The sequence below is a fragment of the Haliaeetus albicilla genome, chromosome 3 (genome assembly GCF_947461875.1).
Source record: "Haliaeetus albicilla chromosome 3, bHalAlb1.1, whole genome shotgun sequence".
In the NCBI taxonomy this organism is placed as follows: Eukaryota; Metazoa; Chordata; class Aves; order Accipitriformes; family Accipitridae; genus Haliaeetus; species Haliaeetus albicilla.
Window position 1 is genome coordinate 31167124 of NC_091485.1, and position 15888 is coordinate 31183011.

A 15888-nucleotide genomic window follows, 5' to 3' on the forward strand; every position below is an offset into this window, starting at 1 on the left:
GTTTCCACTGGTATCAGAAAATCCTTTTCAAAGGTCATTAGCCTTTTCTTCCCTCAGTTAGCCGCAATTACCATTTTATGGAAGAGAAGGTCTATTCAACGCAGTTTCATTGCCAAGTCCCTACATCCTGCACTGACACCACCCTTTTTTGCCTGTAAATTTATCAGCAGTGTCTTGTGTTCAGACGTTACTTGGTCAGCTATCTCAGTACTCTGTTTATTTCCTTGTGGCGTTAAACAGCACCACTCTTTCGAGATTTATTTCTGAGTGAACTTGGCTATCATGAAGGATGCGGAGGCAAAACGCAGGTTGGAGAACTCCTTCCACCACAAATATAGGCCAGTCACCACTCTCCACACCGCCCCCTTTGGAAACCAGGGCTGCCAACTCAGCCAGCGCCCAGGGCAAAGGAACAGGCGACCTAGGCCGCTGCCCCCCCAGCTCCGCGTTGAGGCCGCGGGGGCAGCTCGGCGGGGGAAGGGGCCGCAGGCCAAACCCGCCCAGCCCGGAGGGACGCGGTGCCAGCGATGGCGTTTCCCGCCGAGAAAGCCCCGAGGGCTCCCGCCGCCTGCCCCGCCACTCAGCCGAGCCGAGCGGCGACCCCCCACGGCAGGGCCGCTGGGCGGGCGCGCGCGGAGCCCCTTAACGCCTCCCTCACAACCGCCGCGCCGTGAGGAGGGTCTGCCCGGCGCCGGGGCGGGGGGGCGGCACCCCGCCCTCGGCACAGCCTGCGCCTCGGAGCCCCGCAGGGAAGGAGGGAGCGGAGCTGCCGAGACCCCCCACCACCGCGGCGGCGACGGGGAAAGGCGAGAGAAGGGGGCGGCGGCGCCCGCTCCCTCACGGCCGCCAGCCCCGCCCCCGACCGCCCGCGGCCCCCACAGAGCGCATGCGCACACTGCACCCATCACCTCCTCGGGAAGCCTCTGCCTTCCCCGCGACGTCACCCGCGGTCCGCCACGTCCGCCCAATCAGGAGCCGCGGCTTCCGCGGCGCCAAAGCTGGAAAGGGCGGGGGAGTAGCCGCCGGCTCGGGGAGGGGAGCGTTCCGCCTTCCCGCGCGGGGAGCGGGCTGGGGGTTCCCCTTTGCCCCGCCCCCTGGGGCTCCCCCGCCACGTGACAGGGGACGTGGCTGCCTCGTCAGGGGCGATGCCCAGTAGGAAGGTACCTGCCTGCGCGCGGGAGGGGAGGGGGCTGCGGCGGGTCCCGGCCGCCCTGGCCTTCCCTCAGGGCCGAGCGGCGGCTCCCGCCGCCGGGGCCCGGGGAGGCGGCGTACGGAGGAGAGGCAGCCGGCTCCCCGGGGGAGGGCGGTCCCGGCGGCGGGCGGCGGTGTGGCCGCGCGCGCCCCGAGCAGGCGGGCGGCGGCTGGGGCCGCCGAGCCCAGGCTGGCAGCCAGCGGCTTGCGGGGAGCGGGGCCGGCGCCTCGGGCCCCGCCGGCTGCCGGAGGAGGAGAGCTCGCTCCGGCTCGTTCCGAGGCAAGGCTTGCGTACTGGCAGCCCGCCGCGCTGGAGCGGGGGCGGGAAAAGGGGTCCTTCACCGCCTTCGTGGCGTTCTCGATGGCGCAACGTTGACCTTTCAGTCGTCGTTGCGCAGTGGAGGCGCAGCTGCGCTGAGGGGAGAGTGTAATTCAGCCTTTTTACTAGGTGACAGCCGGGGAAAAAGTGCAGGGCAAGTAAAAGCATGAGAGGAAAAGAGACTTGTCAAGATTGCCGGGCTTAATATTCTTCCAAGTAGCTTGGCTTCTTGGGGCGTGAGTGGGAGTAGAGGGAGGAGAAGCGCGCCGTGCGGCTTTTTTGTTTGGGTTTTTTTTTTTTTTTGGTCTCCTTACTCTGGTAGTTTGCTCGGTGCATTTGGTGGTACCTGCAGCGTAGTAATTAGGATGCCGTCTCTGATAGGCGGTGCTTATGCTAATACTGAGGTACTGCTGAAAGACAGGCTACAAGGGTCGTTGTTTGCTACGTAAGTACAAATAGAGTTCCAATGGCAGATCTGGATTCTAAAGCATTTAGCTTTCCATTTAGCGTATGGATAAAATGGTGTGAAATTTTAAATATAACCACACTTAAAATCAGTTTTTATGGAAGAAAATGTCAACAACAAGCTTAAAGCAACCTACTATACTTCGTTTAAGTTACCTTCTAATACTGACACTACACATATTTTCTTCTAAAAAGTTTTGAAGTTCTTGACTAGTGAAAAGCTGCGCACTTCAGCTGCCAAGGTTTAACCAACTCTTGTTGCAATGTGACGACAGCTTTTGGTAATAGTAGTTTCTATTGCAGACAAATATAATGTTCCTCGGTTTTACATCAATGAAAACTATACTGGCCAAGTGAAAAGACAGCGAAAAGACAGCAGTCCTCTCCACTTGCTGACTATTAATTAAACTATTTAAAAAACCAAACCAACCTGATACAAGAACAGCATCATACCTTTTTGTTATGTATCCTAAATGTTTTGGATAATTTAATCTTGTGAAAGTTTTTCTAAAATAATTCTGTTTTAACCATTTTGATAGAGTGCAGGTTTCTGTCTAACTGCTTGGCATCAGTTATTAATACAAAGTACATTTCAATAGTATTCTTATTCCATGAGGGTTTTTTTTCTCAATGTAAGCGCATAGTAATTTATATTCTTGCTTAAATAAGCATGTGTAGGTTAAAAAAATCCTGATGTTCAAATGGTAATTTTATGTACATCTCTCAGTCAATAAGAATAGCCTTTTATCAAGAGTAGTAAAAATCATGAACACAAAGGAAGGTTTCAAATCAGTGTTTTAAAAATATCGGTCTCACACATCAATATCAACGGGAAAAGTATTTTGAGATTTTTTTTTTAATTTTTTTTTTTTTTTTCTTTCCCACATGCATGCTGACAGTGTGGAAGGAGGTATGTCAGGTCATTGTGATTGTGATCATACAGTTTAGATTTTTTCACAAATGATTATAACTTGATGAGGTCCTTTCTCAGGATCATATGTATTCTTGCGAATCATCTTTGGAAAATATGCAAACTGGTTTTCATAGGAATAAAAAAAATAATCTTGCCTTGAAAAAAAAAATGCAGACTATGGTTTTAATTCTGCAACCTTTACTTAAATCCTCACTTGAGGGTTTAAAATGCAAGGATGTTTTAATATTAAATTAAAACTTCACTTTCTGTCCAGGCACTAAAAACAGTAATTACGCTTTCAGTAGCTCAGTAGCACGAATACTGAGTTTTGCTGAAAATGAGATGCCCGTTGTCAAATTCAGTTTTATGCTGTCTTGAAATTGGGCTTTTGAAGCCCAAGACTCCTTTCCCTTAGTTTATGAGTACTTTTATGTGAAGCCTATGAGGACAAAGGTGAACGATGAGGATGGCTGTTGGTCAGTATTTGATATTTCTGTGTACTTTTATGTGATTGTTCCCTCCAAAAGTTTTTGGTTTTTTTTTTAAACACAAAAAGTCTCTGGAAACTAGAGCTGCGATTTTCAGCACTTTATTGTTTGTTCTGCTCTGTTAGGGAAGAATGCAATAATTATATTTGAATACTTTTGAGTGATGCTGAACTGACATAACTAGCTTCTGGATTTGCATGTCAGTAGCAGGAGGAGTTCATGTAGTAAAACATTTTATTGTTATTTTTTGTCCTTCAGCTTATGTTGCTTTTCGTGTTAGAGAAGGTGAAGTGTCAAAGGAATGCGGCTTGCATGTGAGGTAGATAATATATTGGTCATGTTTTCCTGGGGGTTCATTCTGTGGTTTCTGGAGCAGCCCCAAGAGAGTGGGATTGTCCGGAGTGTAAAGGGCTGTGTAGTGAGTAGTCTTTGAACATACAGTCCCAGTGACTTCATATAGGGTACTTCTGGGTAACAGGTATTTGGCATAAGTAACAATATAGATTGATTGAGTGGAAATGTTCTAGATAGGACCATCTATTTAAAAATCAAATCCAACCCCCTGGCCCCATACTTTTAGTAGTCTGTTGCGTAATTGCTATGTATATTTATTGAATTTTCAGAGTGTGTCTCCCTTTTCCTCACAACCGCACCCACGTAGGCTGATGTACCCTTATCTCATTGGAAATAACTAAAGAAGTAATGGGGGCAGTGGGGGGCGGGCGTGTTTGCTTGCTGTGCCTTTTATGTGGAGGGCTTTATCCTAATTCCACTGACACCAGCAGGAGTCATTTAATTTTTTTTTCACTCCTTTAGAAGGAACTGCTGCAGAGACAAAATGCAATGCTTTCGTGAACAGCAGTCAAGAGACAATTTCTACATGAGGTAGCCATCCTAACCTCCCCTTTTTTAACTCAAAATTTCAGAGGTCATATTTTGTCTTCAGACATTCTACACAATTTACAAGATTCTTTGCCTGACTCTTGTTTTTGTAGGAAGTCTTGATTTTTATGAGGTACGCCAGGTCTACATGCTCTAGCTCTTTTGAGCCTGATTCAGTGATCTTTTATTTTTAATACCAATATCTTGTTTCTATGCTCTTAATGCATAACATTAATAAATTACACAAGATATTTTTTGTGTGCCCCATTCTTACACCAGAGGGTGTAAGATGATGATTAACCTTGTGACTCAAGAGAACTCGCTGTTGTCGCTGCATTTCTTTGGGAATAGCATGGCCTTCAGATTAGCTTCATTATAAATATTTATTCCTGAGAAACAAGTTTCTTAAAATACTAGTTTCTCTGTTGCCTTGAAGCAGGCTGGAGCAGAAGCAAAGAGCCTTTAAAACTTTCCATTTCTGTATGCCAGCCAACATATTCCTGCGGCAAAGGTTCCTGGACACCAGAACTCTGTGCCAGGGTGTCGAGGAGCCGCAGCCCCAAAGGCTCTGCAGGGGAAGGGTGGTGGAGCCCTCCCAGGCACAGGCACCGTCCCACTTCGCGCAAAGGTGAAGAGCTGAACAGAGGCCCTGCAGGGCTGCTCCCAGCTTGCTTGCACCCACTCCTGGGCCTGTGGCCGGCTGCCTCGCAGCTGGCCTCCCTGCTACGGTAGTGCATTTGTAATTTGAAGCACAGCGACGCTAGCTGCATGTGAAAAGTGTGGTCACTGTGTTTCCCTTCTATGGGTGGTAGTCTTCATCCAGAGGGAACCCTCTGGTGTTGTTTGTGTCCTTGAGAATTTTTCTTCTGAATGGCATGTCTCATAACTTCGTATCTATGTATATCTTTAACTCTTTTCTATTGCACACAGTGTTCATATTGCAGATTTTTTAATAAAAGTACAGTTGTGTGCTTTACATTTATATTTGCACATAAACATTACTTTATACATGTTGAAATGATACAGTTTTTACATGGCATATTTTTCTTTAAAAAAAAAAAAAGTTTGGGATGTGTATGTATGTGTATACATGCACCCATACATGCATACAAGCAGTGCTATGACAAACTCCCTCCTCAATAACTGTGCACTGAAGCTGTAGGTCCAATTTCCAGAGTTCACATCAGGTATTTATATGTAGAGGTTTATATTGTCAAGGAGTTTGGGATGAGGGGAGTTGTCTTTAGCGTTGTTTTTTTCAATTTTTTTTTTAATGTTGTGTAGGATGTGGGAAATGGTAGAAAGGTATCTGCATTAAAGGCATGGAGCTGTAAGTCACTGCTGTCAGTATCAACAATCATGAAGTCCTTTTCTTTCTCTTCCCTCCAAATGGTGTCTGCCAGAAGTTTGCAGTAGCTAAAGAACATCTTGTCTGGAGGGTGTATTTCTTTACTTTCTTGTTCTGGGACTTCAGGAACTGCTTTCAGTTTTTCTCAGTGACTGTAGTGGCTATACTTTTCTGTGTGGTGCTAGCAGAAACTCTCAGATTTTCCTGTATCTGGGGAGCAGGACGCGTGGTGAGACAAAGAGGTAATTAACCAGAGCTGTCAGCAGTACTGACAGTTCTTCAGGTTGTAATTAAGCTGACATGGTGTCAAGCAGCTGCTGGAGTGGTCCCACTGGTCCTTGCATACTTTCTTCCACTGCTGTGCCAGCTGTAGATAACTAGTGCTTCTTCCCAAAGAGGTTTTCTGCTGGTTTGGTTCCTTATCACTGTGTCTGCACAGAGGCTGGTGAGTACCAAGTGCTTGGGAATAAGGGGGAGAGGGGACTCCAGTTGTTCCTGGTTTGTCATGAGACCACCTGCACTGAGACATCCCTGTAGTGCTGCTCTAAAAACCTGAGCAGCCCTGCTTTTATCCAGGCTAGGGAAGTGGAGGATTAAATAACACTCTTCTGTCGTTAACACTCATTAACTATTAAAACTATCTTTTTGCCTGTCACAGCCATGCTTGTGTAGTGCCTCTGAAGGAATATTCCCAGCTGTTTAAAAGTCATTCCCAGAGCCACTTCACATTGCACTCTTAATTTAAATACAAGCATAACCATCTATGCCATCTAAGCATAAACCCAGCTGTGTGTTCTACTCGTATTAGCATTTTTTAAAATCTTGTCAACTGTAAGGATACCTTTTCTATATGCACCCTAACTCTTCTTACCTAGGGAGAGGGAGTTAATGTGTAGCTTTTATCCTGCCCATTATTATATGGCATTCCCTTCCCAAATCTTGACAGATGGGCACCACTGGCTGTACCTCAGCTGCCACATTCTGCTGTTCGTCTCCTGCATCTTATGCTGTGCTCTTTCTTTGCTCTGTTGGTATTGAGCAGCATACAGAAATAGAGGGATTCTGTCTCCAGGGTATGTAATGGTTTTAAGAATAACATGGATGAGAAATTTAACAGAGAGTAATTCTCTAGTTCTGTGTTTACTGGGCTTCCTAACAACAGAAATACATTACAAAGCCTGTTTTATGTAACTCTTTGTGGATGCATTTATGTGGCTTTTTCACTTGTTTGCAACTGTTTCTACTTTTAATTGACTGTCAAAAGCAGTGTATTGTAAACCTATGTACAAGTTATAATGCTGTTATTGGCACAGATACACATTCTTCAAACTAGGGTGTCCCATTTAAGAAATAAGCTTAGATTAACTGCATCTTACACTGTAAGTTTTTGTCTGCAAAAATGTATCTTGCAAAATCATCTTGAAGCTATGAAAACATTTGTATAAACAAGGCTTCCAGCACTGGCTAAGGTTTAAAAAAAACCAAACAAACCCCAAACCAAACCAAAAAAATCCCCAAATTGAAAAAGCCAACTAGAGCCATGGCATGATTTTGAGCCTTGGTGCACTACTGGTTATACTGTTAACTCTGAGCCTGGCAGAAGTCATCCATTCTGGGGGACATGGAGGTGAAGCGAACATCTCCAACTGGAGTGAGGCCTTGCTGTGACATTTTGCCACAGAACCAAAAAATGAGTCTTGACGTGTTTCAGTTATTAGTATTTTCCCTGTCCATACTTTCCTCTGTGCAGAGGCAGGAATACTTACCAAGAGGATACCACAATCTGAAGGTTCATGTGTAAGCTCTCTGGAAATAGAAGCTTGGGCCAGCATCTTCACTGGGAGGAAAGCAGGATTTAAATTCTCTTTGTGTAATAATGTTAACCCTTCTTGTTTAAACTGCCATAGCCTCCTTACTTGACATCATGTTCTTATTAAAATACTTTTGATTCCTTATTTAATACCACATCAGATTCAAGGTTGTGTTTATTTATATATCGGTGGGAGTAGTTATGAGGACAGTTTGACTTTGGTGATAATGACCTCTGTAGTAGCTGCTTTGTGCTGTAAATACCCCCAGTGATTTTTAGAAGAGGCTCTTGGCAAGGTCAGCTGCCATCAGAGGGAACTGCAAAGCCCACTTGTTTTACTCTGCCTTCTCACCATGCGACAATGGGACCAGCTGACCAGAGGGGATGCTGCTCACTGTATGCTTTTGGAAAGTACTAGAACAAGTACTTGCGAGCACTCAAAAGATGTAGAGGAAACAAATACACATTATCAGTTACAAAATGGACAAAAGTTGCCAAAGACTTTTTTTTTTTGCATATGTTTCTTAGTTTAAAGCATATGTCACAGGCCTGATGGACCAGCCTGGCTGAAAATGTACATGCTGATTAACATAACTTTGGAGTAATTCTTAAATATAGATAGGAACTGCAGTTGATTGAGAGAAAGTGTATCAAAAGAAGAAAGACTTATTCAGGCAGTATAGTCAACATTTTGTAAGATAAGTTTCAGTAGCAGAGTGCACTAAGATGTTTATCGTGCTTAAGATCAATTTATATGTATAAACTGGTGCAGAATCTTAAAGATAACTTTGGATGTGATAGCAGGCAATTCTCTCAGCTTCAGCTGTTCTTGGATGTTAAAATCTGTTGCATGAAATTAGCACTGGATGCTAATCAGCATCCTGTTTCGTGACTTATCTAATAGTCCAAATGACTTCCAGCATCCCATGCAAGGGGAATGCAACACTTTGTCTACCATTTTTGGGGAAATGGTTGTGAAAACAAATGTAATTCTTAAAGCTGAAAGAGTCTGGAGTTTTCTGGCTGGTTGGTTTTTAATGAAGAGCTGGATAATGATTATCTAGTTTGACCTCCTCTGTAACACAGAATTCAATCAGATTAAGTGTGAGTTTGAAGGAATTATTTAGTTAAATTGTATTTTACTGAACTGTTCCTGTTCAGGATAATATTTTCAGCTTCACTGGGCAGCTAACAGTTACTACAAATGTAACTTAGATCAACAAAAAGTGGTGTACTTATTAGAAATTAAATTTACCCATGACATTAGGGTTGTTATTACATGGTGTTGCATAAAAAATGGTTGCAAGTGTTCAAGACTTTTTTCCCCCAGCTCATTTAAAATTGGAATTTATATTTGTGAGTATTCAGAAAAAGGGGCGGTCTAGATTAAGTAAAGTTCACTTGAAAAGAATTATGTGTACACAGTGTTTTTAATGGGTTTGTTTTTCCTTGTAGCGGAAACGATTTTGGAATGCAGAATGCACACCCTTCCCAGATGAGACACCCCTACAGCTGAAAAAATCGAATGTCAGGACATCAGTAGCTGCTACTTCGATTTCGGATGCGTGGCTTAGGTGTGGGGATGGTTTTCAGAGCACTTCAGTGCTGGAGGTAAAATGCTGGCTTACTTAATGGTGTAAGAAAGAGATGCAAACTGACAGTTAAACCAATTTCCATGCTTGGTTGATTTATAAGATGTTGCCCTTTTTTGTGTTGTTTCCCAATTAACAGCATATTGTTGTAACTGTCACAGTAGACAAAAATGGAAAGCAAGGTTACATAAGGACATTGTCTTAACTTGTTAGTGTAATTTTCTGAGCATAATTTAATATGTTTTAGGTAGTACTTATCACTTGGAAAATTTCAGTAATACACTGAGGGATACAAAAGTAATTTGACATTTGGGATAGAGTATTCCATTTCCTAAAAAAATACGGAACAAAAAGACTCTAGTTTGCATCTGAAGATTTTTTGCTAGATCTAAAGAGTATGTTTGCAATAATGAATTCACTGTAGAAAATCCTGCTTTTTGATTACCCTGCAGATGTGGGTCTTGGTGCAGATGCTCTTTTGTATGATACATGGAATTGTGCTTAATTTTCTTCGTGTGTGTTGGTCTTGCTGGTCATGAACAGAGATGTTCAGCCTGCTCTGAGTGAGAAGTGCTTTGTGCTGAAAATCATTTTCAGCCAAGTTGCTTTTCTGTTTCTTCTTCTGGTACTGAACAGTCACACTGTCGCATAGCTTGTGGGATTTAATAAAATCAGAGACGGGGCCACTGAGTGCCTCTTTCTGTAACCTTTGAATAGGGCACATGCTTTATCAAGCATGCTTTTCCTGCCCACTTTTGACATTTTAATGCTGAAAACACTGGCTCTTGTTCTTTGCAAGGTTGGATGTGATTCCTTTCATAGTCACAGTAAGTTTTTATTTTCCAAAATAATGAAAATTCACCTTTTTTCACATTATTTCATTAGAACTATGTTACTGTTCTCATGCTTTATTACCTCACTCACTATATCACAGTCTAGTAGAAGATAGAAAAACTGATTTGAAATTGCGCTGCTAAATTGTGGTGGGTGAATAACAGTTTTGACTGTATTACTACATGTTAAAATTGCCTTTAAAGTCTTGGTGATTAAATCTCTCTGCCTCTTTTTAATATAGTCCCTGAGAGCTACTGATAAGAAGTCCAGGATTAAGAAGCATCTTGGACCACTGTTAACATCTGCTGAAAGTGCAGCAGGTATAACTATTTCATGTTAGTGTTGTCAGAAGATTGTCACTTTGCTTTGCCCTTTGTCAAGGTAGAAGTTGGCTCAAAATACTGGTTGCTTTCTTCTTCTGTTACTGTAATCCGAAGCTAATCTTGATAAGAGACACAGTCGTGATGTTATTGTGATTGGGCTCCTCTATTCATCTAAAGTGCCAGAAATATATTCTGCAAAGCTGCAGGCACTTCAGCTATTGCTCTTGAACAAATGAAAGAAGCATCACTAATGCTGTATATAGTGTGTGTACTAGCAGGGACAGTATATTGAAATTCTTCACATTTTTAAGAGGAGGGAATGAAAAACAACCCTTAGCTGTCTAGATAGAGGGTGAAATTATTCTCTCTTCTGCTAGGGACAGACAAGCAGGCACGCGAGAAAACATGTAAGTATGAGCAATAGATACAAACCCAGACCTTTGTCAACCTCCTGCTTTCAGAGTCTTCTATATGCATCTGAGTCTGTTTAATGTTGTGATTAAAAAAAGAACTCTAGGCATAATAAAGAGGAGGAGGAGGAGGAGGAGGACTTACTGACTCCCACCAGTTCTTTCCCTTTTTGAGTCCAGAGGAAGGGAAGGAAAGAGGGGGTGGTGGCTTCTTCAGTCTTTGTATTTCTACTTACTCCAGCAGCTGGGCTGCTTCTGTTGGGGTTAAGTAGGTGACCTACACACCTTTTGTCTACCTTTAGGGTTTCAAAATCATGCTTCTCTAGATTTCTAAAAAGAACCTCTGTGTGTTGCAGGAGGAGGGAGATGTGGTTGTGTTTCCTCTGGGCCCTCCTGCCTAATTCCAAATCCCCAGTAATTGTCTAACTTCCCATTTATCTAAAAAGCTTTAGTAGTGGTAGGAAGTGGAAAGTTCTGCCTTCCTATGATTGCTAATTCTGTATGTTCTTTGCTAAGCATTAGCAAAGCATTTTCTCCTTGCTTTTGTTGTTAAAAATGATGAAGAAATGTATTTTGAATTTAAATGTCTCACTTCAAAAACACAACAGCTATTCTTTGTTAGTCCTGAAAAGTTTAAAATTTTTTAATCTCAGGACAAAACTGGAGAGTAATCTCTACTGATGGAATACTTTTATTCATTTGTTATTCATTGTATAAAGCCAGAGAAATCCCAAACCCAGAATTCTAAGGACAGTCTTTATTTAAACCACTTATGATTTTAAAAGGTCACATGTGGAAGCATTAGCACTGTGTGTAGAGGACTATATGTCAGACAGTCATTACTTGTCCTCACTCTGCTGAAGGACAGAATGATAGCCTTGTATAAAATGAAGTGTTTGTGAGTTAATGCTCCAGTATTAATCTCTGATACCTCATGACAGAATTGATATTTTTTTCCAGTTCAAAAATATTATAGTTTAATTTTTAAGAATTTTAAATTTAACAAAATTACATTTCTGTAACAATCTAACACTTTACAATTCTTTTCATTAGGATTTGCTGCTGCTGAAAGCTCTAAGGAAGCTGAGGGCATAATATGGACCTCTAGTGGCAGTGATTTTTCAGATGATGAAAATAAGACATTGATTCCAAGGCTGCACAGCAAAAATCACGCTTCTGAAACAGAGGAATCACCTAGCAGACATGATTTATTGTTAGAGGACAGTAGTAGTGAAGGTAAGTTCAAACGCAAGCAGATTTGTCAAGAAACCTTCTGTCAACTTCGAGTGCTGTAATGAAAATTCTTTGAGGTCATTCTGACAAAATGACATGATCTAATCCTTTTTCAGTTAAATCAGCTGGTGTTTTTTTTTCATCAATTTTGTCCAAGTATGGAATAAGCTCTTAGTATAAATCAATGTACAAAAATTTTAAACCTTGGAATAAAGGAGCATAGTTAGGCAGGTAAAGCATGTCAGTTCATTTCAGTATATTATAATTTATTTGTACCATTTCCTTCTCTGTGCTGTGGTACTGATACTGGGGTTGTGAACAGCTTTCTCTGCCCACTGTGTTCTACTGGTGATACTGTTGTCTGCATCTACTGACTAGATGTGGCACATTTTGCAGCTGCAGACAGCATCATGTTCTGTAGCGTGAGTTTTCATTTCAGTACACAGTATTCCTTGTTTCCCCTGTTAGCTGTATTGTGCGAACAACCATGAGTTTTGTTCTTAGGATTTGCTTTCTAATTCATGGAGCAGGGGATGACAGAGGGGAGAGAAACTGATTAAAAAGTGCGGCTGAAGACAAAAAAAATCTTTACTTGTGCGCTCTATTATATAAGCATTAATTAGGATAATGTATAATTTGCATTAGAACTTGTTAGAAAGTATTTTCAATGTGAAAAATAAATCAGGTTAGGTTTGTAATACATCAGCTAGATCTGAAGCATTACAGCTAGACTTCACATCCTAGATGTCTGGCAAAGTGTTCAAACACCACTGTGAGTTGAGCAAATGGATTGACTGATTTACTTTTTGTTTTGTGTGTGACTCTAGTTAAACATGCTCCCTAGGTTTAAATAAAAAGTTCAAAATCTTCCTCCTTTCATCCATATTTTTGTCATTGATTTAACAGTGTCATTGACATATTGGATGGTCATCTTCTGTAACTCCTAGTAATTTTCTTTCCTTCTTTTTGAAATGGAAGGACTGTCCATTTTCTAGACTGCAGTCTAATGCTCACTAGGAATCTTTCTAACCTGCCATTAATATCATTCTATTGCACTTGTCTCCTGCAAGTATATCCTGCAGGGTTTAATCTTTAATTATCTTTTTTTTTTTTTTAAGAGACAATACACAGAATTGTTTTTACTCTTGTAAGATAGCAAAACTTGGTTTCTCTGTGTAAATGAAGAAACCCTGATGCATTATGTATCTGCCTGAAGGTACTGAGGAAATCCAGTCATTTCCTGTTTTTCTTCTAAACCCCCAAATACGCTGAAAGCAGTTATTGAAAGAAGCAGGGAGGGAAAGAACTGTAATTTCCATGCTTTTTCATGTAACCATCATATACACTAATTACAGTATTTTACACATGTATCTGTGTGTGTTCATATATAGGTACAGTTGTAAGTATGGTGACAATACCTGAAAAAGTATTTTTGAAAGTGACATGTCCTTTCATGTGAAGTTCACCTTCAGAGACAGAGTGTTAGTACTTGAGTGTGACAAGACAAAACTGATTGTCTTGTATTTTATTAAGGAATTTACACTGCTGTCACAAGTTGCATGCAGCTTGCAACACAGCTTCAAGAGAAACCTTTTTGTGCTACCTGGTCACCAATGTCTGTGTTTAAAATTTCTGATGAAGCTTTCTTAGTTAGAAACAGAAATGCATTCATGTGTGTGGAAAAAGCAGGCAACACCGGAGCTGTGTGTTTATTTGTCTGGGTGACTTAAAAGCTTGGAAGTTCCACGAAGAAACTAGTGATTTAGACGATAGTAGCACTGCCAATTCCAGAAGGTACTGTCACAGTTCCATGGATCTGTACAGATGCCTGGAGTGTTCTGCGGGTGCCTCCTTTCTCTGCTGCTTCTCCCTTATACATGATTCTTTTGGTGTTAGAAATGTGACATTTACAAAAGCAAAAAATGAAACCCCCAAAAGCTTTCATCCCTCCTCCGAACATGCTAATTTATACAAATACAATGAGATTCTTCCTCTCAGTACCTTGGGGCATTTGGACCTGAAGGGTGGTGAGGCTGCTACGGCAGCTCAGGCTTCCACTGGCTTCAGGAGATCCTCGGAGGTATGAGTAGACTTCTGGCGCTGCATTAAATACCACCTGGTCATGAGGATGGTGGAAGAACAGTTCTGCATCTTTATCTGCATGTCTTTGTTTATTGCCATTTTGTTGTGTTTTTTTTGACCAAAAAAAAAAAAATTTTCTTGTGCCTGTTTCTATTAATTTATCCTAAACAAGCCTCTATCTCACGTGCTTAGAGGTTTGATTTGCAAACCTATGTATTTAGCCATGGTCTTTTAGGACTTGACCATTTCAAGTAGCTTTTTCATTTCTCTGTGAGGGTTACCACTAATAGCAGATGTTAACTTACACCAAATTTTCAGCTGTTCCAGGTTGCTGTCTGAGGTATTTGCTTAGAACAGTTTTTTCTGAACAAGCGCATTTGAAAATCCAGCATAACTGGGCAAAAAAACCCCTAATTAAAATCTAGGAAAACTATCAATAACTAAACTAAAAAACCCCCTACCTTCCTAAGCAGTTAAATATACTGCCTCTTTGCATTTGAAATTTTTTTTAAAATGTAATTTTTATACCTTTCTTTGCAGAAGATTGTCTGCTAGTAGGATTAAGTTTTGAGAGACAGGATTACAAAATAGTTAAACATAAAGATCAGTTGAACATACATAAAAAATGTTGCCTTTTTTTTTCCCAAGTTCGGGATAACTATAACTGTAGTATTACTCTGACTTCATGCTTATGAATGATACATGGCAATTAAGAAAAACTCTTTACAAATATTTTATTTTAGATGAATCGGAGCTTATTGATTGGGAGAAGGGTAGCGATTCCACCGATAGGTGTGATGAATCAGAAAAAGATGACAGCTCACTGGAAATATCAGACTCGGACTCTTGCACAAATCTTAATTCTCTGCCTGTCAAAGAGGAGAATGATGAACTTCGTAAGGTAAGAAACTGTTTCAAGTTTAAGGAAAAAAAAAAAAAGCTTCTACTATAATTATGGAGTGTGTTTATACGGGATGACTGAGGCAGGAAGGCACCTCTGGGGGTGGTCTAGTCAAACCCCTCTGCTCAAAGCAGGGTCAGCTGGAGCTGGTTGCTCAGGGCTGTGTCCGGTTGGGGTTTGAGTATCTCCAAGGTTGGAAACTCCACAACCTCTCTGGGCAACCTGTGCCAGTGCTTGGTCACCCTAGCATAAAGAAGCTTGTTCTTATGTTTAAATGGAATTTCTTGTATTTCAATGCGTGTGCAGAAAGTGACCAAGTGGGTAGGTTTCTCACCAGAGATGTGATGATCTGGATTCTCTACAGCCCAGGGCTGCCTGTAGCCAGTTGATGTCCGAGTTTCCTGTGATGTGGTGGGTGAGACAGGTACCTATTTCTCTTAAGTACTTTGAGACCTTGACTATATAAAATCCAGGTATTGCAAATAGAGTGTGTTCTCAGAGTGACGATGAGGTAAGGGACTAACTACAGGACTCCCTTTTCAGTGATGAGGATTGCAGGGCTCAGCAAAGGGACAGCAGTAAATATTGAATCTTATCAGCTAAGATTTGGTGGTTGGGTTTGGTGTTTTGTTTTGGTTTGGTTTTTTTACTGTAGCAAATATAACTTTATTTATAAAGAAGGCATGCTGTATCAACTATAGAATAAATAGCAGAAATCCTTATTTAGTGTCTTACAGTGAAATGACTTGTATTAAAAGACTCCAGACTTGACACTGTCCTAGGCGAAGTTAACGTTTAACCTCTGGTGCTGGAGGCTGGCTGCATCCGCAAGCACCTCACCAGCGAGCCCCCGCGCCTGCAGTGCTCCCCAGGATGCGAAGGAGAGGCGACCAGCTGGGCTGCCCCGCCAGCCGGGGCTGGCACGGGCGGGCAGAGCGGAGGGACTGGGTTTGCCCGGCCTGGAGGAGGCCGAGGCGGGCTCTGACCCTTCTGAGAGGAGCCCAGCGAGGAGGCAAGGGGCAGCGGCCATCTGGCAGAGCAGGGGAAACTCGGCTGGTCGAGGGGAGGCTCCGGGGAGCCTTGCTCGAGCAGCCCTG

General features: G+C 42.2%; 1 protein-coding gene across 3 annotated transcripts in view; it reads left to right on the forward strand.

Annotated features, from left to right (window-relative positions):
• Positions 1-998: 998 nt before the first annotated feature.
• The window catches only part of SPIDR (scaffold protein involved in DNA repair), a 207965-nt gene continuing 193075 nt past the window's right edge, over positions 999-15888 (forward strand). Inside the window, exons 1-5 of one of the 3 annotated variants that reach the window (XM_069779305.1) lie at positions 999-1160; positions 8872-9027; positions 10084-10162; positions 11629-11811; positions 14634-14791. In XM_069779305.1, coding sequence (XP_069635406.1) covers positions 1146-1160; positions 8872-9027; positions 10084-10162; positions 11629-11811; positions 14634-14791 — 591 coding nt within the window. In that variant the 5' untranslated portion in view covers positions 999-1145. Of the gene's footprint in view, positions 1161-7608; positions 7828-8871; positions 9028-10083; positions 10163-11628; positions 11812-14633; positions 14792-15888 lie in introns of those variants that run through there. The other 2 variants (XM_069779306.1, XM_069779304.1) reach the window with 2 other exon arrangements.